The sequence below is a fragment of the Narcine bancroftii genome, chromosome 10 (genome assembly GCF_036971445.1).
Source record: "Narcine bancroftii isolate sNarBan1 chromosome 10, sNarBan1.hap1, whole genome shotgun sequence".
NCBI classification, from domain to species: Eukaryota; Metazoa; Chordata; class Chondrichthyes; order Torpediniformes; family Narcinidae; genus Narcine; species Narcine bancroftii.
In genome coordinates this window covers 28,084,356-28,110,466 of record NC_091478.1, presented here as the reverse complement: position 1 = coordinate 28,110,466, position 26,111 = coordinate 28,084,356, and the positions used below count along the sequence as shown (strand labels likewise).

The 26,111-nt window shown below is 44.3% G+C and overlaps 1 protein-coding gene across 7 annotated transcripts; it reads left to right on the top strand.

The window, feature by feature from the left end:
- Positions 1-81: 81 nt before the first annotated feature.
- poll (polymerase (DNA directed), lambda) lies at positions 82-26,111 on the top strand. 7 transcript variants are annotated; one of them, XR_011345450.1, is made up of 10 exons: positions 95-131; positions 1,537-1,651; positions 2,179-2,321; positions 4,207-4,700; positions 6,245-6,529; positions 8,342-8,515; positions 16,315-16,443; positions 18,846-19,014; positions 21,728-22,235; positions 25,371-25,439. XR_011345450.1 is itself a non-coding variant. In XM_069900368.1 (10 exons), exons 2-10 carry the CDS (start codon positions 1,611-1,613, stop codon positions 25,449-25,451), a joined length of 1,782 nt encoding a protein of 593 aa, XP_069756469.1. In that variant the 5' UTR covers positions 95-131; positions 1,537-1,610; the 3' UTR covers positions 25,452-26,111. The 7 variants fall into 7 exon arrangements, 5 of the variants coding, with proteins under 5 accessions (XP_069756470.1, XP_069756469.1, XP_069756467.1 ...); XR_011345451.1 differs by lacking the exon at positions 25,371-25,439 and adding an exon at positions 20,434-20,819 and having other exon boundaries at positions 21,728-21,785; XM_069900368.1 differs by having other exon boundaries at positions 21,728-21,993; positions 25,371-26,111.

Here is a 26,111-nt window from a genome sequence, read left to right as displayed (position 1 = left end):
GCTTCCATTCCTTGCACTGTTTATGAATTTAATGATCAATTAAATTATTGCGTGGTTGAGGACCTGGCCACGCCGGAAGTGGGTTTGATGCCAACGGACATTTCCGGTGAGCTGAGCTGAGCTGCGGTGAGGTGAGGCGAGAGCGGCAACGAGACCGGAATGGGGATCCTCCAAAATATTCCGTGGGGATAAGGATGGGGCCGAGATCGGCACCGATCAGGCGGGCGCTAGGGGCTTTGACCCCAGCTCTCGGAGTCTGGCCCCACATCCTGCTCTGATTGGCTCCCTCCTACTCGGCTATTGGTCAGTGTGGGCACCAATGGCGTTGGCGGGGACTGAAGAGCAGGTGCTGATGGACTGGAGTGTTGGGCCGCCTGGATTCGGGGCGGGGAAGGGGCAAGGAATCTGGTTCCCCCTGTTCACACTTGACTTGTGAATCTACAGGGGTCACCGACTGCATCCGGAGCTCCTACAGTGGTCTCCTCTCCGTCGGAGAGACTTGGGGAGATCGCTTCGTTGAGCACCTCGGCTCTGTCCGCCGCAATAGCGTGGATCACCCATTTCAGTTCCCCACCCCATTATCTTGCCGACATGTCAGTCTATTAGTCTCATGGAACACTACCGCACAGCACAGGCTCTTTGGCTCTCATTGTTGTGCCAACCTATATATTCCTTTTTAAAAAAGAACCAAACCCTCCCTACCTCATCACCCTCTATTTTTTCTTCCATCCATGTGTCTGTCTAAGAGTCTTGTAAATGCCCCTAATGTTTCAGCCTCCACCACTCCTGGCAAGACATTCCCATAACTCTGTGTAAAAAAAAAACCTTACCCCTGATGTCTCCCCTAAATTTTCTTCCCTTCACATTGTACATACATCCTTTGGTGTTTGCTATTCCTGCCCTGGGAAAAAGGCACTGACTGTCCACCGTATCTATCTCATAATCTTGTAGACCTCTATTAAGTCTCCTCTCATCCTTCTTCACTTCAAAGAGAACCGTCCCAGCTCTGCTAATCTTGCCTCATAAGAGTTGTTTTCCAATTCAGGCAGCATCCTGGTAAATCTCTGCACCCTCTCCATAGCTTCCACATCAAATGTCTCATGCACTACCAGACTGAGACCACCCACAATTTGGAGGAACAACACCTCATTTTCCAACTGGACACCCTCTAAACGGTTGACATTAACATCGACTTCTCACCACCCTCAACCCCCACTTCTTCCCCCTGCTGCCTTTCCCCTAGCTCTATGAGTACATGTGTGTGTGTTTCCTCTCTCTCTTTCCTCTGTTTCAAAGCCAAAATCAGTCACCTTTCTCTTTATCATATCTGATTAACACCTTTTGTCTGTTGGGGACTCCTCCCCCTTTCTCTCTCCAGTCTTTATTGTGGTGCCTTCCTGTTATTCCTTGACAAAGGAACATCAGTTATATATCTTTACTTCCTATGGACACTGCGACACCGTCTGAGTTCCTCCAGCATTTTTGTGTGTTTTTACTACAATCACTTCATCTGCAGACTTTTCTCATTCACCCCAGGGTGCAGAGGTTTTGGAAAGACTACAGAAGAAGATTGAAACACTAAAGCCTGCAGATGCTTCCATTGTAGGGAAATGCTGGAGGAACTCAGCAGGTCTTGCAGCGTCCATAGGAGGTAAAGATATATAGCCAATGTTTCACGCCTCTGAACCTTCTTGACTAACCTCCCAAATGTAGACAACATTCACAGCCTTTCCTTCATCAATGTTGCTGGTAACCTCCCCAAAAAACTAATTGTTAAACATGATGAACCACACGCAAAGCAATGTTCACCATCCCAAATCAATCCCTGACTATCTGATCTCATAGAGCACCTGTTGATTTGATCATTTTCCATTGGAGTCTCACACATTGGGCTAACTGTTAATGCACCATTGTTCATTAATTCCTACAAGGGGTACGAGGATATTTGGGTGGGGGGGGTGGAGGTCATTTTCAAGCTTGGACAGGGTTGCTGCAGGAATTGAATAATCAATCAGTGATTGTTCTCTGGGTTCATGGAATCCAAACCACCTCATGGCTGAGTTATTGCAGTGCCAACACATCCTCTGGCAAAAACCCCCAAGAAGTTCAGCAACTTTGGGGAGGAAATAGAGAACAGATGATGACTCAAGTGTGTTTTCCTTGTGAATTGTTGACTAGGTGGATTACCTGCTTGCCCCGACATCCATCTGACATGTCTAAGGGGATCGTGAAAGCATTTCGAAAGGTGAAGCGAGCCCAGGAGATCCAGGCGGCCACAGCTGAGGTGACCCAGAAGAAGGCAAAGCCAGAGGAAGTTAAAGGTAGAACTGGCCATGGTCTTCACCACTGTATACAGTGCGGGGTTTGAAACTGAAAACAAACTTGAGATTAGTGTGGGTTTATATCAAACTTCATGTTATCACAATGCTGTTTACAGGAACTTTCAGTGCACTATTGACTGCTGTGTTACACTTTGCTATGGAGTAACTTATTTCAGCTTATCTTCCCAGAGTTGCAAAGACTTTTACACTTAGAACCATAGAACATTACAGCATAGAAACATGCCCTTCGGCCCTTCTAGTCTGTGTCAAACTATTTTCCTCCCTAGTCCCACTGACCTGCACCCAGTCCATAGCCTTCCATACCCCACTCATCCATGTACCTGGCCAAATTCTTCCTAAATGTTAAAATCGAGCCCGCATTCACCGCTTCAGCTGGCATCTCATTCCACATTCCCACCCCTGTGTGAGTGAAGCAGTTCCCCCTCCCCCAAACTTTTCCCCTTTCACCCTTAACACATGTCCTCTGATTTGAATCTCACCTACCTTCTGAAAAAGCCTATCTACATTTACTCTGTCTATCTCCCTCATCATTTAAAAAACCTCTATCAAATCTTCTCCTTCTACATTCCAGGGATTAAAGTCTTAACCTGTTTAACCTTTCTCAATTCCTGAAGTCCTTATCACAAATATTATAAAAGTTGGAAGGCATGACAACAATGTGTTTGTTGTTGGCATGGAGTTATGTAAAGAGTTTAGAGGACAGCACTTTAAAAGAGGGAAAGAGGAAGTTTGGACAGAAACTCCAGAGCTGAGGGCCCAGATTGTTGAAGAGATGACTCCAGAGATAAAGTGATAGAAGTTGGGGGTGAGTAAGAAGCCAGAACTGGGGAAATGCAGGTTTCCCAAAGGACTAAAGAGAACATCAATTTTCGGGAGGGGCAAGAACATGTGGGTAGAGCTTTGTTAAAGTTAGGTGCCATGGGCCTAATGGAACTTGCAACAGCTTTGGAGCCGGGAGCAGAGTTTGGGATGGCTTAAACCTTTTGGAGTGTAGAACAAAGGTAGGCAGCGAGGACCATCAAGTCTCGGTTTCCAGCAGCTGGTGAGCCTGGAGTTGGGTGATGCAAAGGTGGTCTTGCCATGGTACAGATGCTTCCTCTGGAGCTGGAAATTGGGTGGCATGTGCCAGTTCGTGATTATCCAGGTGCAGCTTCAGGAGTGACGCACACCTCAGATCCCACGTAGCTGCTACACTGGAATAGCTGTGGTCTGTGGGATTTGAACCGATTCCTGATCACTAGTCCCCAGCCTGTGGATTAGTCACCCTGTAACTGGAATTCATTGCTGTGATCATCTGATTCCACCATCTTTTTGGATGGTTAGGTCAGATGGTGACAGCTCTAGGTGTGGGAAAAAGGGATGAGATGATATTTCTCTTCCAGTTTTTTGAAGACAGTGATCTCTAATTACTGATGCAGTTGCTTCAAGATCCCATTATTGTCATGTAATAGTATAGAATATGTAATATTACACAAAATTGCATTCTGCTTTTCCACAGTATGAGAGGAAGAAAAATTTAGACACACAGTACAGTAACAGGCCCTATCAGTCCATGAGCCCATGCCACTCAATTAACCTACAACCCCCCCCGTACTTTTTGAATGGTGGGAGGAAACCGGAGTCCTGGAGGAAATCCATGCAGACATGGGGAGAATGTACATACTCCTTAGGATTTGGACCTGAGTCACTGGTGCTGTAACAGTGTTGCACTAATCGCTACGCTAACCGTGCCACCCTTGTTGCTCCCCCCAATTCAATTTTGCCATGATCACATCATGCAGCCAAGCCCTGGTGACTTCCGCTTACCGCAGATATTGGTGGCAGCATCATTTTAATATTCTCATCCTTGCCTTCCTTCCCGCAGAACTGTGGTTGAGTGGAGTGACAGCACACATCATTCAGGCAGGCATCGGAAAGACCCGGACTGAGATCTTTCAGAAGCAGATTGCACAGAATGGTGGCAAGGTCAGCCTTGCCTTCAGCCCAGCTGTTACCCATGTGATTGTGGACGACGCGATGGGCTGTGACCGTGCTTTGCGCCTCCTGAAGCTGCAGAGACTACCTCCCAATGTCCAGCTGGTGCACTCCGCTTGGCTGAGTTTGTGTATCTCAGAGAGAAGACTTTTGAGCACCGCAGGCCACAGCATCTACATTCCGGACAGCTGTCTTCAACCTGAGCAGCGTATCTGTGCTCATAAGTCAGGCAATGAGAGCCAGCAGGGAAACCCATATCCTGAAGACAACAGACAATCGGTATTGTCATCACATGCTGGTTTGAACTCTCCAAAGCCAGAGGAGAATATCATTGAGCCCCCACCAGACACCACAGCAGAAACATTTCACATCTCTGCAGATAAGGTAGGGTAATCCTGCCCACTCATCTCAAACCTCTTCCAGCACTATAATCCTTGGACTTCTTAGTTCTAGTCACAGTTCCCTTTTTCAATCCGGCACTGCAGGTCTTCCCCAGAGCTCCAAGGGTTGAAACTCTGCAATTCCCTCACTAATAAATTCTCTCTCCCTTCAAAACAACCACTGTGGCCAAAAGGGCTATTTTAATAGGTCTTTGTGTGGCTGTAAATAATACTTATTTTCATAATGCTCCCATGGGATATTCTCTGTGCTCAATTCTTAAATGTTTATTGTTTGTCTCGGTTTTGGTACACTGACCAGTTCAATGTTTATATACTGTAATAGTCGAGTTGTTTTGTGCCAGTTTTTCAGGTCAAATTTAGGAGTGGGGGAGGCGGGCTTAGGGGTCAACTTTTACTTGGATCCTACTTTTGACTGTGTTAAGTACCTGCATCGTTCAAGGCGTCGGGAGTTCAGATGGCTGGGACTGGTGGTAATTCTGCGTTCGGGGCTTCGGGAGCTCGGATGAGTGGGTGGTTGGGGAATCGGGAGCTCAGATGGATGGGCAGCCGAGGCCCTGGAGAGAGTGTGCCCAGGGCGTCGGGAGATTGGATGGGTGGGCAGTTGGGGAGTCAGGAGCTCGGACAGGCAGGCAGCTGGGGCCGAGGAGGGAGACAGTGGCTGAGGCGGCTAGAGATTGAATGGGTGGGCGGTTGGGGTGTCGGGAGCTCGGACAGGTGAGCAGCTGAGGCCTAGGAGAGAGACAGTGGCCAAGTCATTGGGAGCTCTAGTGGGCAGGAGGCTAGGGCGAGAGTCCATGATCAGGGCATCGGGAGCTAGATGGGCCAAATATAAAAGGGTCAACTTTTACACTGGATCAACTATTACATGAGCGTTGCCCATCCCTTATTGCAGTTCAGAAAGGAGTAATGAGCATCCTCATTGAATCACTACAGTCCTGGGCTGTGGTTTGTTGAGAGTTTAAACCCAGCAATATTGATGGTGTGTGAATTGCAGAAAAACCAGCTGAATGGGGTGGTGGGGGGACTGGGTGGGAAGGAAATTCCTGTCCTTTTCACAGAGATTACAGTTTGGGAGATGCTGTCAGAGTCGCTTGCAATCCAATGCTGTTTACAAATGCTACACCATGTAGCCTCTGAAGAGCCTGTTCCTGTGCTGTATTGGTTATGTTCAATGTTAAATTTAAATTTAGACACATAGCACCATAACAGGCCCTTCCAGCCCACCAGCCCATTCCGCCCAAATACACCAATTGACCTACAACTCCCCATGTGTTTTGAATGGTGGGAGGAAACCAGTGCACCCAGAGGAAACCCATGCAGACATGGGGAGAACATATAAACTCTTTACAGACAGCGCCAGATTAGAACCCAGGTCACTGGTGCTGTAATAGTGTTACACTGACCATTAAATGCAAGCCTTTCTTGTATATTTACCAACTGATCCAATTGGGAGTGTCAGGGTTGAACAGAGAGTAGTGTATTGAAGTGTTTGACTCACACTGAAGCCACTGTGCAATGTCTTTCCAGTTATCCCATGCTGATAGCAGCAGCGACTCTGAAGATGATAACGTTTCCCAGCACGACCTACAAGCATTGATCTCAGGGGGCCGGCGTCCTACTTTTGACCACAACAAGTGGGTGTGTGCCCGATCATCAGAGAGTAAGCAAAAGAACCAAAACAAGGCCATCACAGACAAGCTGAAGGCTTTGGAGACTGCATATACTCACCAGGGTGACAAATGGAGGGCACTGGGATACAGCAAAGCCATCAATGCACTGAGCAGTTACCATAAGCCGATCTCCTCGTATGAGGTACAGCAATTTCACCTTTTCCAAAATGAAGGAAGATTCTATTTAGGGATAACAGTATTCTGACCAACCAAGTCAATGTAACTGATGAGATCCTAGAAAGAAGGGAGAAAGTCCTGCAGTTGCCAGAAACCTGAAATAAAAACCAAAACCACTTGCAAACCTCAGCAGGTCAGGCAGCAGAGAACCATGGAACACTACAACACAGAAACAGGCCCTTCGGCCTATCCAGTCTGTACCAAACTATTATACTGCCTAGTATAATAGGTGCAGATGCACCTGGACCATATCCTTCTACATTCCTCCCTATTAAAATTGAGCCCACATTCACCACTTCAGCTGACAGCTTATTCCACACACCCACCACTCTCTGTGAAGTTCCTCCTAATGTTCCCTTTAAATATTTCATCCTGAACCCATGTGTTCTAGTCCTTGTCTCACCCAACCGCATCAGAAAAAGCCTGTTTGTATTTACTCTATCTATCCATCATAATTTTGTATACCTCCATCAAATCTTCTTGGATATAAAGTCCTAACCAGTTTAACCTTTCCCTGTCACTAAGTTCCTCAAGTCCCAGCAACATTCTGGTAAATTTCTGCACTCTTTCTATCTTTTTGATATAATTCTTGTAGTTAGGTGAACAAAATTGCACACATTAGCCTCACCAATTTTAGCCTCCTCAGTTCCAGGGAGTAAAGTCCCAGCTTTTGCTTATAATTCAAGCCGACCAGTCCAGGAACATTCTTGTCAATCTTTTCTGTACCTTTCCATCTCAATGATAGCTGGGTGATTAAAACTGTGCACAATCAGTGTGGTTTCACCAACATCCTTGTGATGTGACATTCCTGCTCCTGTACTCAATGCCCTGACCAATGAAGGCAGATTTCTAGCATTTCCCTTGTCCTCACCTACCACCCCGCCAGCTTCCACATCCAACACATCCCCTGCCATTTCCAAAACCTACTATGTGATCAAACTACCAGTCAAAACTCCCTCTCCTCCTTCCGCAGGAACCGCTCCCTCCAGAACTCCCTCGTCCATTCTTCCCACCAGTCGCCCCCTTGGCGCCTACCCATGTGAGCACAGGAGATGCTTCACTTGCACCCACACCTCCATTCCCAAACACACCTTGCAAGTGAAGCAACACGTGTATGAAGGGATCATCTACTGCATCCTTGGCTCCCAGTCTCTATATCCAGTTTCTATATCGGAAAGACTGGACACAGATTGGGAGATCGCTTCGTTCAGCACTTCAGCTCTGTCTTCCGCAATAGTAGGGTTTTCCCATTTCAGTTCCCTGCCCCATTCCCATGCTGACACCTCTGTCCATGGTCTCATGCACTGCTAAATTGGAGGAGTTAACATCTAATATTCTGTCTGGGGCACCCTCCAATTGGATGGTATGAACATCGACATCTCCGGTTTCTGTCTTCTCCACATCCCTGTCCTTGCCTCTTAATAATCTCTCTGTCTCCCCCCCCCCCCCCTCACTGATCCTGTCCTCCTATCTGTTTCCAATTATATTCTTTGTCCTTTGGTCTGCATTCCTCCTCCTGCCCTTTCTTTCCTTCTTTTAATTCATGCGCCTGTCTGCTTTCTACTCATACCTTGAAGAAGATCTCAGGCCCATACATCGGTAATATAAAATTACCTCCTATGGACGATGCAAGACCAGCTGAATTTCCCCCAGCATTTCTGTATTTTTACTACAATCACAGCGTCTGCTTTCATGTTTCACTCCTTCCAGCATTTGTATTTTTTTCATGTCAAGGATTTGTGCAGTTCTGAGTCAGCCCCCTCTTCCCTTTCTGCAGGAAGCCTGTCAGATTCACGGCATCAGCAAGCGAATGGCCGAGAAGATTTGGGAAATCCTGGAAACTGGACACCTGCGCAAGCTGGACTATATCTGCGAGAGTGTCTCGGTTTTGGAGGCATTTGCAAACATCTGGGGGGCTGGAATGAAGACAGCCCAGATATGGTACCATCAGGTGCTTTTTCAGGGTTGGGGACTCTACGCAGTTGGTACATTTGCTGTAGCTATCTTCACATCCCCCTCCATGCCTGTATTGGCCAGAATCTCTATTGAGAGCCATGGTTAACGTAGCAGTTAGTGCAACGCTTTTACAGCACCAATGATTGGGACCGGGGTTCGAATCCCTCGCTATCTCTTAAGTGTTTGTATGTTCTCCCCATGTCTGGATGGTTTTTCCAGGGGGCTCTGATTTCCTCCCACCATTGTAAGTTAATCAAGTTTAATTGGGTGGCACAGGCTCTTGAGCCAAAATGACCTGTTACCATGCTGAATATCTAAATTTAAATTGCAATGTTGCAGCTATATAAAATTTTGGATGGGTTGTATCACATGCAATTCTGGTTTCCCCTTTACAGGAAGGATGTGGATGATTTGGAAAGGGGACAGAAGAGGTTTACTTGGATAATGCCAAGATTAGATGGTATGTGCTGTGGGGAGGGGTGGACAAACCTGGATTGTTTTCTCCAGAGCGTCAAAGGCTGAGGGGATACTTGAGAGAAATTCATAAAATAATGAGAGGCATTGACAGTGTAGATGGTCAGAATTTTTTTCCCAGGGTTAAAGCATCGCACACAGGAGGGCACATGTTTAAAGTCAGGGGTTGAATAAAGGAGGTGTGTGGGCAAGGTTTTTTTTACACAGAGAGTGGTGGGTAGCAGGGGAAGCAGTTACAATTGTGTCTAACAGGTTTACAGAAAGAAATTAATGTGCAAGGATTAGAAGGTTATGTGTAAGCAACAGTGTTTTACTTTTGCTTGGGCATCATGATCGTCACAGACTAGAAAGGCCGAAGGGCCTGTTTTCTGTGCTGCAAGGTTCTATGGTTATGTTCAGCACAAACTAGAAAGGCCCGTTTCTCTGCTGCAAAAGAGAAAGAGACCCTAAGTTTTGTGTACCTAAGCACAGATATACCACAGCAGAGATTATTTTGAAGCATTTAGCAATCTGTGGAGGAGTCACGTGATGGAGTTGTGGCCGGTCGGGAAAACCAGCCCTCTCCAGGAAAATAAGAAAAAAGTTAGGAAAAAGCAAAGCATAACAAAAATAGAGTACAAGAAATAGAAGATAAAGATACAGAGAAGAAAAAGAAAATGGCTTCCAAGAAGGAGAATGTAAGAACAACTGGAAAAAAAAAAGTTTAAAAGTCACTGGAGAAGAAAGAAAAAGGCGTTACCTGCAGGAAGGAACAGGACGCTGTGGTGATGAGGAGCACCCAACCCTCGAGATCAGTGCCTGCGCGCAATCAAAGGAGAAAGAGGACACCGGCGAGAGGGAGGCTCAGCAGAGGAACGGGCTGTCACAGATCGAGGGACCCCCGACACTAGGGCTCTCAGCTGGAAGATAAGGAAGACAGCAGAAGAGGGAGTGATGAAACAGATGTGGAAGACAGACAGAGGGAAGATCAACAAGAAGACCAATGTCAGGAAGCACAACAGATGAGCAGCCCAGGAGGGGAGGAACAGCAACAAGAGGCCCAGCAAGAAGAGTCCCGACAAAGAGATACAAGCAGCTCATCAGAAAAAACAGAAGAGACACAGACACAAAGAAGAGAAGGTACAGACACAGAAGAAGAGGAAGAAGACCATGATCTTCACAGAGAAGTAGAAGGTAAAACTGATGGACAAAGAAAAATAAAAGGTAAAACTGATGAACCGAATATAGATAAAGTCTTTTTTGAAGAACAAATGAGATCACTAAATGAATGGTTATCATTAGACTTTAATGCAATTAAAAGGAAAATGAAAAGAACAGAAGATAAAATGCAAAGGTTAGAACTGGTAATGAGAGAAATAGGGAAAAGAGTAGAGAATGTGGAAGAGTGGGAAACAGCTGTAGAAATGGAAGCGAATGACTTAAGAGAAAAATTGGAAGAAAGTGACAAAAAAGTTAGAGACACAAGAGTTCTTATCTCAGAAAATTGATATGTTGGAAAATTATAGTAGACGAAACAACATAAAAATAGTGGGCCTGAAGGAGGGTGAAGAAGGCACGGACATGAAGGAATTTATAAAAGGATGGATCCCGAAGGTCCTGGAAGAATGCAGGAAGAAATGGAAATAGAAAGGGCACACAGAACACTAGCTCCAAAACCACAGACACATCAAAAACCAAGATCCATCTTAGTAACATTTTTGAGATACATGACAAGAGAAAATATACTGGAAGGGGCAAGGAATAAAATTAGAGAAGATAATAAACCATTGAAACACAAGGGTCAAAAAATATTTTTTTACCCAGACATAAGTTTTGAACTCTTAAAGAGGAGGAAGGAGTTCGATTTTAAGGAAAAAAGGTAACAAATTCATATTAAAACATCCAGCAGTGCTGTTCTTGGATCCAGAGAAAGCGCAAGAATTTGCAGAACGTTTGCAGGACAGGAGAAGAGATGTAACAAGAATGAAGAACGGTGATAAAGTATATATAAAGATGTAAAAACAATGTATGTGTAAAGAACTAAAGAGGGAAGGAAGGGAGAAAGGGTAAAAAGAGAGAGAGCTTTGTTACATGGGTTAAAAAAAAGTGTTTTCTGGAGAGGGCTAGGTGGAGGGGGAATAACCGTCACTGCAAAATCAGTTGACACTGCGAACAAGATCTCAATCCAAATGAAAAGGGGAGTTGTGGTTGCCCGGCAAGAGATATGGGGAAACTCAGAGAGGGGGGTAACTTTTAGGGTTAAGGTATTAGTGGATGTGGGAACTGCGGGGGTACTTTATTTCTTAAATGTGTTGTCGTACATTAAGTGTAATAAGAGAAAACTAAGAGATGAAAAGGGGGATGGAGGTGGTGAAGAGGTGCATGCAAGATATAAGATGGCCATGTTGAACTATATGACTATAAACATTAATGGAATACATAACTAAATTAAAAGGAAGAGGCTACTAAATTTATTGAAGAAGGAAAAAATAGATATAGCATTTGTGCAGGAAATGCATCTAACTGAAGCGGAACATAACAAACTAAAGAGAGACTGGGTAGGACACGTAATGGCAACATCCTATTATTCAAAAGCTAGAGATGTAGCCATACTAGTCAAAAAAAATGTACCAATCAAAATAGAGGAGGAAATAATAGATCCGGCAGGGAGGTATGCAAATGATAAAGTGTCAGATATACTCAGAATTTTGGAATTTGCTCAATATATACACACCTAACGAGGAGGATCAAAGTTTATGCAGGATATTTTTTTGAAGATTGCAGACACACAAGGAAATATATTGATAGGAGGGGATTTTAACCTTAATTTGGACCCAATGTTGGATAAAACTGGACAAAAGACAAGTAAAAAGAATAAAGTAGCCAAATATATGGTTAAATCAATGCAGGAAATGAAACTTATGGATATATGGAGGAGGCAACACCCAAGAAAGAAGGAATTTTCATATTATTCAAGTAGGCACAAAATTTACTCAAGGATTGATATGTTTTTGTTGTCAGCCCATATTCAAGGGAGAGTTAGGAAAACTGAGTATAAAGCTAGACTACTATCAGATCATTCACCCCTATTATTAGCAATAGAACTGGAGGACATCCCACTGAGAACAAGGGGAAAGATGATAAAATAGAGGAATTTTTAGCTAAAATTGAACTGCCGAAATTGCAAGAAGAGGAACAAAACAAACTAATAAAACCATATGAAATAGAGGAAGTACAGGATATATTAAAAAAGCTGCCGAACAATAAAACACCAGGAGAGGATGGATTTCCAATAGAATTTTATAAAACATTTAAAGAGTTATTAATTCCTCCTCTTCTGGAAGTAATGAATTAGATAGAAGAAACACAAAATTTGCCAGATTCATGTAAGACAGCAATAATTACAGTAATACCAAAGACGGGGAAGGATCATTAACACCAGCATCATATAGACCAATATCTCTACTTAACTCAGACTATAAGATAATAGCAAAATTATTAGCAAACAGATTGGCCGATTGTGTACCTAAAATAGTAAAACAAGATCAAACTGGATTTATTAAGAAAAGAAACAGCGGACAATGTCTGGAAACTTATTAATCTAATCCACGCAGTTCAAGGAAATAAGAAACCAACAGTGGCTGTTGCTCTAAACGTAGAAAAAGCCTTTGACAGAGTAGAGTGGAATTACTTATTTAAAGTATTACAGAAGTTCAATCTACCAGAAAAATATATAAATTGGATTAAAGCATTGTATAATGGACCGTTGGCAAAGGTAACAGTAAATGGATATGTATCGAGTCACTTTAAATTAAGTAGGTCAACTAGGCAGGGATGGCCACTATCCCCCTCATTGTTCGCCTTAGCAATAGAAACTTTGGCAGAACTGATATGAATAGAAAATAAAATAAAAGGGATAAAAATAAAAGAGAAGGAGTATAAAATCAGCTTATTTGCAGATGACATCATAGTATACCTAACAGAACCAGAGGTATCAGTAAAAGAATTGTGTAAGAAATTGAAGGAATATGGAGAAATATCGGGGTACAAGATCAACGCAAATAAAAGTGAAGTGATGCCAATGAGTAACGCAGACTATACAGTATTTAAAAAAGAATCACCATTCAAATGGCAAGCACAAGCAATCCGATACCTAGGGATCAGGTTACATAATAACTTAAGCCACTTGTACAAACTAAATTATCAGCCACTAATAAAGAAATTGCAGGAAGATTTAGAACATTGGAAAGAATTACCGCTAACGTTGATAGGGAGGGTAAAATGCATTAAAATGAACGTGTTCCCAAGGATACAATACTTATTTCAAACATTACCAATTCCTTTAACAGAAAAATTCTTTAATGAACTAAAGAGAATAAGGAAATTCTTGTGGGAAGGGAGGAATCCAAGGGTAGCGTTAGATAAATTAGCAGAGAGGTATAATCAAGGTGGTTTACAGTTACCAAATTTTGGAAATTATTATAGAGCTGCACAATTAAGGTATTTATCAGATTTTTATCAGACAAGGGAAAAACCAGACTGGACTAAGATAGAACTAGATAAAATAGGGGAAAACATATACTTTATAAGTGGGATGAAAAGCTGGTACAATATAAAAACTCACCAGTACTACATCATTTACTTAATACATGGAAGAAGATCCATTTAGAAAGGAAAAAAACGAATACCAATATCAAATACCAAAATTACTATTGACGCAAAATCTGCTAATCCCTTTTACAATAGACAACCTTTCCTTTAGAGAATGGGAGAGAAAAGGAATCAAAAGAATAGAAAACTTTTTTGGGAAATAATTTATTAACATTTGAACAGTTGAAGTACAAATATGGAATAACTCATGGTACAATGTTTGCATATCATCAATTGTAAGCTTATTTAAAGGATAAATTGGGAAACAGCTTGAGATTACCTGAAGGAAGCACTTTTGAATACATGATTACAGACAGAATGATAATCAAAGGATTTATAATCAACATGTACATTAAGCTGCAAGATAAGGAAAATGAAATAAACTAAACCTAAGCAGAAGTGGGAAAAGGATGTAAACATAAAGATAAAAAATGAAGCATGGGAAAAGTTACGTTCTGGAACTGTGAAGAATACAATAAACACAAGGTTACACATGTTACAATATAATTGGTTACACAGGCTCCTCAAAAATTAAAAGAATGGGATTCAACATTATCGGATAGATGTTTTCGCTGTAAGAAGGAAATGGGAACAACATTACATGCAACTTAGGCACGTACGAAAGTGAATACGTTTTGGGAAGAATTAAATCAGATACTAAATAAAATTACAAAAAATAACACCAAAAAAACCAGATATTTCTTTTAAGTAACATAAGTAGAGAATTAGGCCTCAAATTGGATAAAGTGCAAAAAAAATTCATTATGATAGCCTTAGCGATAGCAAAAAAATGTATAATGTCACCTTGGAAAATGGAAAAGAGCATGAGAATACAGCAATGGTACATGGGAATGAATAAATGTATTCCATTGGAAAAAATAACATAATTTAAAAAATAAAGCCATAATGTTTGAACAAATTTGGGAACCATACATGGAACATAACAGAGAGAGCTTGCCTACGACCTCCATCCCCTAAAATGAGAATGAAAATGATAAGAAGACAAAACAACTAGATTCAGTGTGTAATTAATAGATGACGCATTTTTCTTGTTTATTTTCCTTTGTGTGAAAATATTGTTTTATGGTTTTATTGTATTGTATATGTTGAATATTTATGGGTTTTGGAGGGAGGGAAAGGGGATGGGGGAAGGAGAAAAGACCACTATGTAAATTTAATGAGATACATTTGTACATATTTTGGTTGATATGGTTCACCGTGTGAAAAATAAAAAAAATTATTTAAAAAAAGCATTTAGCAATCTGCCTTGGAGGCATCAATTTGAGGATTGACAGGCAGAAATGTCTCATCACCCCGGCTGGGTATTTGAAAATTAAAAATTTGAAATATACAAAAATAGAAAATGCTGGAAACACTCCCCAAGTCTGACAGCACCTGTGGAGAGAAAGCAGAATTGGTTCATGGGAGAAGTTGGCAGGAAAGAACGTGGGGAGATCATTTTTGTATTTCATTGACTATGTAGCTCTTGTGAGAGGTTCTATTGAAGTCCCAAGAAAGTAGGGAGCATTCCATCTTCCCAGCTAACCCATTCACTTTCCTTTCAAACAAGCCTGTAACCTATCTGAACAAACTGAGCAGCTGGAGAGGCTCAGCAGGTCAGGCAGCATCAATAGGTAGAAATGGTCAGTCAATGTTTCGGGTCGGAACACTTTCTCCCTTTCTAGAAGGTAGGAGACTCAACTGGGGTAGGAACATTAGAGTAGATAAAGAAGAGATGGTACAGTTGGACGAGACAGAGGTGGAAGTTATCTAAAATAAGAAAAATCAATCTTCATGCAGTTAGGTTAAAAGCTGTCTATTATATTATCTATTATTTATAGCACATTAGAAACAGATTCTGGCCATTTAAACCCGTGTTGCCCAATTTCATCCAAATTAACCTACAACCCCCATATCTTTTGGAACATAGGAGGAAACCCATGCAGACAAACACCTTACAGACAGTGGCGGATTCAAACCCGGTTCTCTGGCGCTGTGAAGTGTTGCGCTAACCGCTATGCTAACTGGATCACCTTTAGGAATATAATGTGTTCTTCCTCAAATTCACACTTGGCCTTACACTAACAATGGATGAGGCCAAGAACAGACATACAGTATCTCCCTCCACCTGTCCTTCCACCTCCTGTCCAGTACCCTTATCACCTTAGTTCCTCCCAATATTCTTCCCCCGTTATATCACCTTCATTTCGCATTAGTTTCAATAAAGTGTGCTGACCCAAAGCGTTGATCTCACGGCCACTACTTGACCTGCTGATACTTCCAGCAGGTCATTTCATTTGCTCAATATTCCAGAATCTGCAACTTTTATTTTTCTCTTGAATCCTGCTCGCTGATCTGGCACTTCCTCAAAGGACAAGGAGTAGAACCAGATGTCCATTGAACCTGTTCTACTAGTCAGTAAATGGTTTGCTGTGGTGCCACTTTCCAGTACTAGCCCCACGTCCCTTGATGCTCTTAACATCTAAAAATCAATTGATAACTCTCTTGAATGTAATCATTAACTGTGGCTTTACAACTCCAAATATTCACCACTCTCTGGGTGATGTAATCTCTTCTCCTCTATGACCTTAAAACTGCATCTTTACTTTTGAACTACAACCTATTAGGGGTGTTCTCCTTGACTTCACTTGCAGAATTAATTGAAGAACTGTGGTACTTTGTGTTTTTTAGGGATTCCGAAATTTAGAGGACATAAAGACAAAAGCCAGTCTCAACAGGCAACAGGCTATCGGCCTCAAGCACTACCATGATTTTCTGGATCGTATGTCCAGGGAGGAGGCTGCTGAGATTGAGAGAACTGTAAGTGCTTCTGCTTTCCAGCTTGCAACTCAAGTTCAAGTTTATTATCACTTGTGCCGAGGTACAGTGAAAACATTTGTTCTATGTGCACTCGAGCTAGTTAACTTAAACATAGTGCAGCAATGAAAACAGTGCAGTGTTAAAGAGAGAGACCTGTTAGAACAGAGCAAGAACAACCTTATTTTACTGGAGTGAGGGTCCTTCAGGAGTCTAATAACAGTAGGGAAGAAATTGTCCTTGTATCAGTGGTTTCAGGGCACAGAAGCCATCCTGTGGAGGAGAGAAGTTGGGGCCATAGTTGTACTGCTACCTGAAGAGTTTCATTCCTCTGTCCTGTGACCACCCTCCAAAGGGCCTCTCCCAATAAATAGATCCATGATCAGCCCCTCTGCTATCCCAAACTCCTCATGTGGGAATGGCAGGACATCTGGGGTGCAGTACAGTCTCATACAAAAGGCAGCAGCCAGTGGAACTCTCCCTGGACACTGCACCGAGATTGGCTCTCCTCCACTTCTGATTTTGTTCGATCACATTCCAGCTGAGACCTTAATGAATGCAACTTGTGTCCTATTCAGCCTGAAGACTATTGAGCACTCCATCTCCCCTAGCTTGATGCCATTCCAATGTCCATGTGTTATCGTGGTTTTCTTTCCATCCTCCACTTCTACCTCTGGGGTCCTGGGCCGCATGGTCCATGATACCATGTCCTCAGCCTTCTTCTGCTGTTCAATATGGATCATAGAACATACAGCACAGTCCTGAGCCCTTCTTCAAGGTAAGCTGAAATAATTCAGGTCGAACAGCAGCTGTGGAGGCAAAGGGGGGTGTCAAAGGGCTCTCTTCCTCCATCTCCCCTCAGGAAGGTTCTGCTGAGTAGGTCTATCATTACACAACTTATCATGGGAAGAGCTACCAGCTCTCTGTTGTTCTTTCATCATGGAGTATTGTGCCCATCACTCCATCAGGTGTGGGTGTGTGTGTCACGTGCACCAAGGTTCAAGGTCTGGCCTACTCACCCCACCAGGGCAGGACTTAAAAGGCAATAAGGAGGTCTAGCCATTGTCAATCTGAGCAGTTCTGAGCCTGTTGATCAGTGATAGGATTACTCTAGCGGCAGCAGGCAGCCCATTGATGTCTTGGAGATCTGTAAAAGGAATTAACAGGATTAAACTGTCTGTCACACGGATTAGGGAGATTTGAATGAAATTGTCAAGATTCTTTTCCAACTTGTTGGAATCTAGGGGTTAAATTAAAGCCAGAGTCCAACAAACTGCATGCTGAAACCCTGCTGCTCATTGGGGTGGGGGTTAACTGAGCTGTCTCAGAGCAGCATGGGAGAAGGCATCTTGTTTACCAGCACAGGAAAGCTCGTGGAGCAGGGACTGGAACAGCAAACAGGAGGGAAGAGAGGAGCAAAATGATGCTGGAGCAGTGACCGAGGGTATCATTCTAGAATATTCTTAACTCTATCCCAACAAAGGGCTTTGGCCTGAAAGATTGACAGCCTTTTACTTCTGGATGCTGCATAACTTGCTGAGTTTCCCCAGCATGTTTGGGTATTGCATTCATCTGATGTGGAGAACAAGTTCAGACAAGTCTGAACAGAATCTAATCACAAATTAGGATCTTTGTTGACACACAGGAAGTCACAACAGGGATCACACACATACAGACATAAACACAACACACTCAAATCATGTGGTGATGCTGGTTAATCACTGATAATCACAATTTCCAATTGTGAAACAAGGGTTAAACAGTACCCAGCACCCACAGACTCAGTATCCCACTTAATTAAATGAAGGTTAAATAAAGAGTACCTGACTCCCATAGGCACAACAGTCCTTTCTAGGTATCCACCACAATAGCCCCCACCCCACCTTGTATCTGCACACTCGTTACAATTGACTCTCCAGCGTCGCCCACAGCATGCAACCTGGAGTGGAGCTAGAGTTTGTTTTCAGGGAGAAAAAAGAGAGCCGCTCCACGTGATGTGCTTTATACTTTAGCCAGCTGGAAGGGCCAGCTCAGGTATGCCCAAAATAGGGAAGGTGATTAATGGAGTCAGTGGCGCGATGTGCCTACCTTCAAATGAGCCAATAGCAAGGTGTGCACCTACCTGTGGGCAGGCTAACCTTGACTGACAGGGGGGAAATGATTTTTGACCTTTCTGGTCAGATGACCTTCCACAGATTAATCTTTGAAGTAGTTTCATGACCGACCTGCTGTATAATCCTCCGGATAACAATTTGACCAGAGTATGTGCAGACTTTGTTGCTTAACTCCATTCTTCCCTGTGTTGCCCAGGTTGTGCTCATATCCTTCCCAATGTTGCCCAGGTCTGTGCTCATATTCTTCCCTGTGTTGCCCAGGTGTATGCTCACATTCTTCCTGTTGTCTAGGTGTGTGACGCTGCTCGATCCGTCAATCCAGGTTTGACTGGTCTAGCCTGTGGCTCCTACCGACGTGGGAAGTCTACATGTGGGGACGTGGACGTGCTCATCACACATCCTGATGGAAAGTCCCACAGAGGTGTCTTAAGTAAAATCCTCAACAACCTGAAAGAGAAAGGTGAGTGCTTTGATTCAAAAGAAACAATCCTAGGGCATAAATAATTTGCTGGAGGAACTCAGTAGGTCAAGCAGCATCAATGGGAGAGAAGCAATGGTCAACCTTTTGAGCCGGAGCCTTTTATCAGACTGAGAGTGTAGAGGGCAGATAGCCAGTGTAATATGTGGTATTACATGCTAAATAGTAGGGCAATGAGGAGTGCAGTGGAACAGAGGGATCTTGGAATACAGATATATAATTTCTTGAAAGTGGCATCACAGAGTCGTAAAGACAGCTTTTGGTACATTGGTCTTCATAAATCAAAGTATTAAGTATTGGAGTTGGGATGTTATGCTGATGTTGTATAAGACATTGGTGAGGCCAATTTTGGAGTACAGGTAGTCCTCGACTTTCAACCTACACGAGTTACGTCCACCTGCACATATGACCACATCGGCAGCCCGAGGTCCCTGTTCCCTGACTTACGACCAACCCGAGTACAACCAAACCTTCGGTCCCCACTACGGTCATAAGTCAGGGACTACCTGTATTGTGTGCAATTTTGGTCCTCTAACTACAGGAAAGATGTCAATAACATTGAAAGAGTAGAGTCTTGAGGAACTGACTAACAAGGAAAAAGCTGAAAAGTTAAGGTCTTTATTCCCTGGAGCACTGAAGAATGAGGGGAGATTTGATAGAGGTATACAAAATTATGATGGGTATAGAGTAAATCAAGTAGGCTTTTCCCACTGAGGTTGGGTGACAGGGGAAACATCTTCACACAGAGAGTGGTGGGAGTGTGGAATGAGCTGGCAGCTGAAGTGGTGAATGCGGCTCAATTTTAACATTTAAGACAAGTACATGGGTGGGAGGCTGTGTGGAGAGCTACGTATTGGGTGCAGATCAATGGGATTAGGAAGAATAATAGTTCTGCACAGTCAAGAAAGGCTGAAGGGCCTGTTTATGTGCTGCAGTTCCAATGAGGACAGGGTTAGAGGGGTCGGACAGGGGCCAGGAGTGGATTGATGAACAAGGGAAGAGATGAAGGATGATGGACAGATGGGGAGGCCAAGGCAATTAAGCGGCATATGTCAAACAAAGGGGGAGAGAGTTAAGAGGGAGGGGATCAGGTGGAGGAAGATGATTCATTCTAGGGAAGAACGGAAGTAGTTCAGGAGAAAATTCATACTGTGGACTGCACAGGTGGAGGTGTTTTTCCTCCAGGTTGTATTGGTCCTCACGTGGCAGTGGGCAAGTCCAAGTATGGTCAGGTTAGTGTGCAAATGGGATAGTGTAGAGGGAGCTTCACTTTGTGTCTGACCCTTTTTTTAAACAATGTTTTTATTCATCAAAAACAAACTACAGTTACGACTACATTTTCAGTCCAACTATGCACATTACATCATGTCAAATTAAAATATTATCCTCTCATGTCCTCAGCACCATCAGGTCCTTATGGAACCCACTGTTTCTGGAAACCCTCCAAAGTGCCCATGAGGACCATGAGCTTCTCCAAGGTCACTCGGGCACACAGGTACCCTTGGAAGAGGGGCAGGCAGTCAGCCTGGGCTGAACCCTCGACTGCCCGTTGCCTGGACCCATGATGGCCATCTTGGCCAGGTCCAGAACCAGACCGATGAGGACATCTCTCAGCCGACCTTTTCCCCCCTCTGGACTGGGTGCCCAAATCAGAAGTGAAAGGCTGAAATCCAGCCAAAACCTAAGGAGCAACCCCTTCAAGTACGCGAACAGGGGCTGCAACCTTACACACTCCATATTTACGTGAAACACAGTCTTATCCAAGCCACAGCAAGGACAGGCTACTGGTGAGTCCGTGAATCAACTCAAAAACCAATTACAAATTACAGCTTTAGGTAAAATCCAATGTAAAGGGGGAGGACTCCTGTATATAAAGTCCTTCAGCAGGGACTCTCCTCACTGCCAAGGGGTAGGACAGACAAAGACGAGGAAGTGAATGGTGTGTGTAGGAGCTGTCAGTCTATATCCCACCTGCCCACATCCCGGAATGACACAAGACAACTCATGTGGTGTGGGGCCTTCAGTGATAACTCTGAGCAGTTCACGAGCAAATTAGGCAAAAAACTGGTGTTTTGTGGTGGAGGAGGTCCACCCTGGTAGGCTGCCAGACAATTACATGATCCACGTCGTTGGAAAAGCAGGGTTAAACTCCCAAAAAAGCTAATTTCTTCACGAAAAATCATTCAGAGCACTCCCACAACACTAACACTCCTTCTGTCTCTGTGACTTTTGCAACAGGAGCGATTCTCTATCTTCCAAATTCCTTCCCAGTGATGCAGACTGTGGCTTCGCTCTGTGTCTGGCCCTGGGTGTGTGTGATGAGACGGTGTGGATGGAGCTTCACTCTGTGTCTGAATGGTGTAAAGGGAGCGTTACTGTGTCTGGCACTGGGGAATGTGTGATCCAATGGTATGTGGAGGGGGGATTTCACTCTTGTCTGACCTTGGGAGTGTGATGGGATAGTGATGAGGGAGCTTCATTCTGTGTCTGACCCTGTGTTTGTAATGGGACAGTGTGGAGAGATCTTCACTTTGTGTCTGACCCTGGGACTGTGAGATGGGACAGTGTGGAGGGAGTGTGTCTCTGGCTCTAACTCGCGCTGTCCCTTTGTTTAGATTTAAGTCCCTGAGATTTCTGCCTGTCAAGAACATGGAGTGTTTTGCAGTTTGATGACATTTGACTTTTCTGTTGAAAGGATTCATCACTGATGACTTGGTCAGTCAGGAAGAGAACAGGAACCAGGTGAAATATCTGGGTGTTTGCCTCCTTCCCGGGCCCCATCACCGTTACCGACGGCTCGACATCATCGTGGTGCCGAATGCAGAGTTTGCCTGTGCCCTTTTGTACTTCACCGGATCTGCACACTTAAACCGCTCCATGCGAGCCTTGGCCAAAGCCAAGCAAATGAGCCTGTCGGAGCACTCACTGAACTGCCAGGTCCTGAGGAAGGGGAACATCAAGGTCAGTAAGGGAATTGCCATCCCCACACCAACCGAGAGAACCATCTTCGAGAAGCTGGGCCTAATGTACAGGGAACCGCATGAGAGGGACTGGTGAAGCTCAGTGTAAGCAGAGGGCTCCCTCCTTCCCTCCCACCTACTTGCTGTGGGAGCGTGGCACTGCTGCTGAGATGTTCAGTTGGAGCTTATTGTCACATTGTACCTGGTGCACTGAGAAGGGTTATTCTGCAAGCAATCTACCAGGTAATCTCTGACATTCATTCAGCAGTATCTAGAACAACCATTCTCAATCTTTTTTCAGCAATTTCACTCCACCCCCCACCCCTCAGGACTGTGCTCAAAGTTTATGGGCCTCCTTCCCTGTCAAGCAGTCACATTCTGGTTTCTTGCATACTTTTCTCCTATCAACTACATTTAAAAAAGTTATGTTACATGAGGTGAAAAAGCTTTCACTTCAATGTGCTGTGGTCCCCGTTGAGAATGGCTGTTCTAGAGCACAGTTCCCAGGGACAATTAAAAGGGAGAGAAGCTAAAGAGGTGCGGCGGATGAGTGAGTGGCTCAGGGTAGGAGTGAGGTTTTGGCTCCAGAGGCTTTGGTGATCTGAGGAAGAGCTTGCTCCCAGTGAGGTAAGGCTGGTAAGTTTTTTTAATTAATTTAATTAACTTGGGAGTAGATAATGGGGGCAATAGTTAGGGCAGTCAAGTGCTCTGAGTGTAGGATGTGGGAAGTCAGGGACTGCACATTTGTTCCTCATGACTACACGTGCAAAAGGTGCATTAAGCTGCAGCGCCTGACAAACCGCGTTGGGGAACTGGAGCTGGATGAATTTCAAATTTTGAAGAGGCAGAGTTAATGATAGACAGGAGCTTCAGAGAGGCGGTCACCCCAAAAAGTCAGGAGACAGGTAACTGGGTGATTGTTGGGAGAGGGAAGGGGAAGAGGCAGAAAGAGCAGAGACTCCTGTGGCTGTTCCCCTCAACAAGTACCCCGTCCCCCCTGGCTCAGAAGGGGAGGGGAGAGAGAAGAGGAAAACTAAGAGAGCAGGTAGGAGGTTCTGTGAACAAGATCAAGGCTCCCAGATGGTATGTTGCCTCCCATGTGCCAGGGTCAAGGACAAGTTGAGTTCATAGCATTCTGGAGGGGGGGAGGCGAGCAGCCAGATGTTGTGGACCACATGGGGACCAATGACATAAGCCCCTTTCACACTGACACCTTATCCGAGTAATTAACAGCCAATATACCTGTTAAGGGGCCAGTGTGAACACTCCTGAATCAGCAAGCAGGTGTCAAATCATTCCAGGGTGGACTGACTAGGTAGGGTGTATCATCCCTGACATCATCTGATGTCTGCATACCAGTTTATCCAGAGTGAAGGGGACATGGACTATCCAAGGACAAATTAATGAGGATAGGTGCCCCTTTCTCTGGGTTGCCTGGTGGTGAGTGTGAAAGGACACAGAGAACAGATTAATAGTGGTCCAGTGTGAACAGCAAAAATGGCTTCTTTAACCATTTCGTTGAATGGCCAATTTACTGGTTAGCCAGTGTGAAAAGAACTAGAGATAAGAGTAGGGATGAAGTCCTGAAGAGGGAATATAGGGAGTTAGGAAAAGTTAAAAAGCAGGACCTCCAGAGTGCTAATCTCAGGATTGCTGCCTGTACCACGTGCCAGAGAGGGTAGGAACAGGAAGTTGTGACAGATGAATGCATGGCTGAACAGTTGGTGCAGGGGACAGGGGTTCAGATTTCTGGATCATTGGGATCTCTCCAGGGGAAGGTCTGACCTATACAAAAAGTATGGGCTGTATCTGAACAGGAGGGGGACCACATTGTGGCAGCAGGTTTACTAGAGCTGTTAGGGAGGGTTTAAGCTCGTGTGGGAGGTGTGAATCAGAATGTGAGTGCAGAAAGACAAAAGCATAATGACGTGTTCTGAGTTGGAGAGGAAGGACAAGCACGGGACAAAATAAAGGTAGCCAGTTAGAAGGGTTGAAGTGTGTCTATTTCAACACTAGGTTTATTAGGAATAAAGGGCATGAACTTAAAGCATGGATCACTACGTGGAACTACAATGTTGTGGCCATTACTGAAACTTTGCTGGAGGAAGGGCAAGATTGGCTGATGTTAAGTACTTGGGTTTAGGTGTTTTAAAAAGAATAGGATGGAAGGTAGAAAAGTTGGGGGGGGGGGCGCATTACTGCTCAGGGATACTATCATGTCTATAGAGAGTAAGGACACTGCAGAGGGAATGTCCACTGAGTCGGCGTGGGTGGAAGTCAGAAATAGGAAGGGAGCAATCACTGTGCTGGGAGTAGCCAAAAGGCCCCAAAATAGCCATCAGGACACCAAGGAGCAGATAAGCAGGCAGATTTTGGATTTGTGTGGGAAATACAGGGTTGTAGTTTGAACTTCCCTAATATTGGCCGGCACCTACTGATTGCGGGAGGGATAGATGAGGCTGAATTTGTCAGGTGTGTACAAGGATTCCTTACACAGTATGTGGACTGGCCACCGAGAAATAGATCTAGTTCTGGGTAATGAGCTGGTGGACCTCTCAATGGGGGGAGTATTTTGGGGAGTGTGACCACAATCCCCTTAGCTTCAACATAGCTATGGAAAAGGATTAAAAAAACAGTCAAACTGGGGAAGGGCTAATTATGAAGGGATGAGGCAGGAACTAGTAAAAATAAATTGGAAACAGATGATTATGGGTGAAAGCACAGAAGTAAGGTGGAAGGAGTTTAGGGACCACTTGTGCAGGATTCAAGGGAGATATTAAAGGAAGGTTTTTTTACCCAGAGAATGGTTGGTGTGTGGGATGGTTGGGTCAGTTGTGAAGGCAGGTACATTGGCAAAATTCAAGAGACTACTGGACAATCATATGGAGGAATTTAATGAGGAGGGTTATGTGGGAGGGAGGATCCAAAGGTCAGCACAACATTGTGGGCCGAGGGGCCTGTACTGTTCTATGAACTGCTTTTCCCAGAGGGTGGTGAATCTGGAATTCTCTGCCCAAGCAGTGAACATATTTAAGGTGCACAGATTTCTGCATCATGGGGGAATTAAGGGGTGTGAAGAAAAGGTGGGTGGAGCTGTCCACTCCCATTCATGATCTTGTTGACTGGCAAAGAAAATGGATGGTTCAAATGGTTTGTTTTCAATGTTCCATGGGTGCTGCCCAACCAAGAGTCCCTCCAGCTGGTCTTTGTTCACTTACAGGCGATTTGTCTCCATCTTGTGGTCAGGAATCAATGTCCCCTGTTCAGCTTAAGCCCTTTTCACACTTTGTATCCCAGTAAATCAGCCATTCAGTGTCCCAGGATAGGAATGGGGATTTGGCCTTTCGACCACGCCTAACGTCTGTTCTATCTTCATAGGAAGTGCCTATAATGCAATTGCCCATTTCACACTTGCCTGACCTCAACACCGGCACCTGCAGACGCCAGGGATTGTACTAGGAATCGAGGCCGGCGATCCCTGGAATTAGATGATGTCGTCTGACGCCAGTGATGAGATTTTGCTTTCACACTTGCCACTTTAAAAGCCGATTGGTGTTCGATTCCTGGGATTACTGGCAAGTGTGAAAGGGGCTTTAGACAAAGCAAATGTTGAATCAGGCCCCATGGCCCTCTGCATCTACACCCATCTGCCCCAAATCTGTTATTCTGCACTTATAGCCATCAATTCCCAGATTCTACCCCTCACACACCCCAGGGGCAAGTCACAGAGCAAACAAAGGGAAACAATTGCATCGGACAATAAATTGCGTTTTGGATTATGGTGGCCAGTTATGGGATGTGAGCAGGTACTGGAACAGTCATGGAGAGCAGGCAAACTCCACATATAGCACCCAGTCAGACCCAAGGGCAGATGGTATCTTCCCTGATTGCTGAAGGGTGTTGGAATCCCATGTGATGCCACCCCAGGAGCCGTTATCACACAGAGTGGGCAATGGAGAAGAGCGACGTGTGTTTTAGTCCTGAAATCTGTAAATGGGCACAGAAGAAATGTGATTTACACAGTTCCTCAGCCAACAATGACAATGTTCAAGACATTTGTGCTGCAACCTTTGAGTCTGTAACCTATCGTTTAATAAATGAGAACAAGGTTGTCATCTG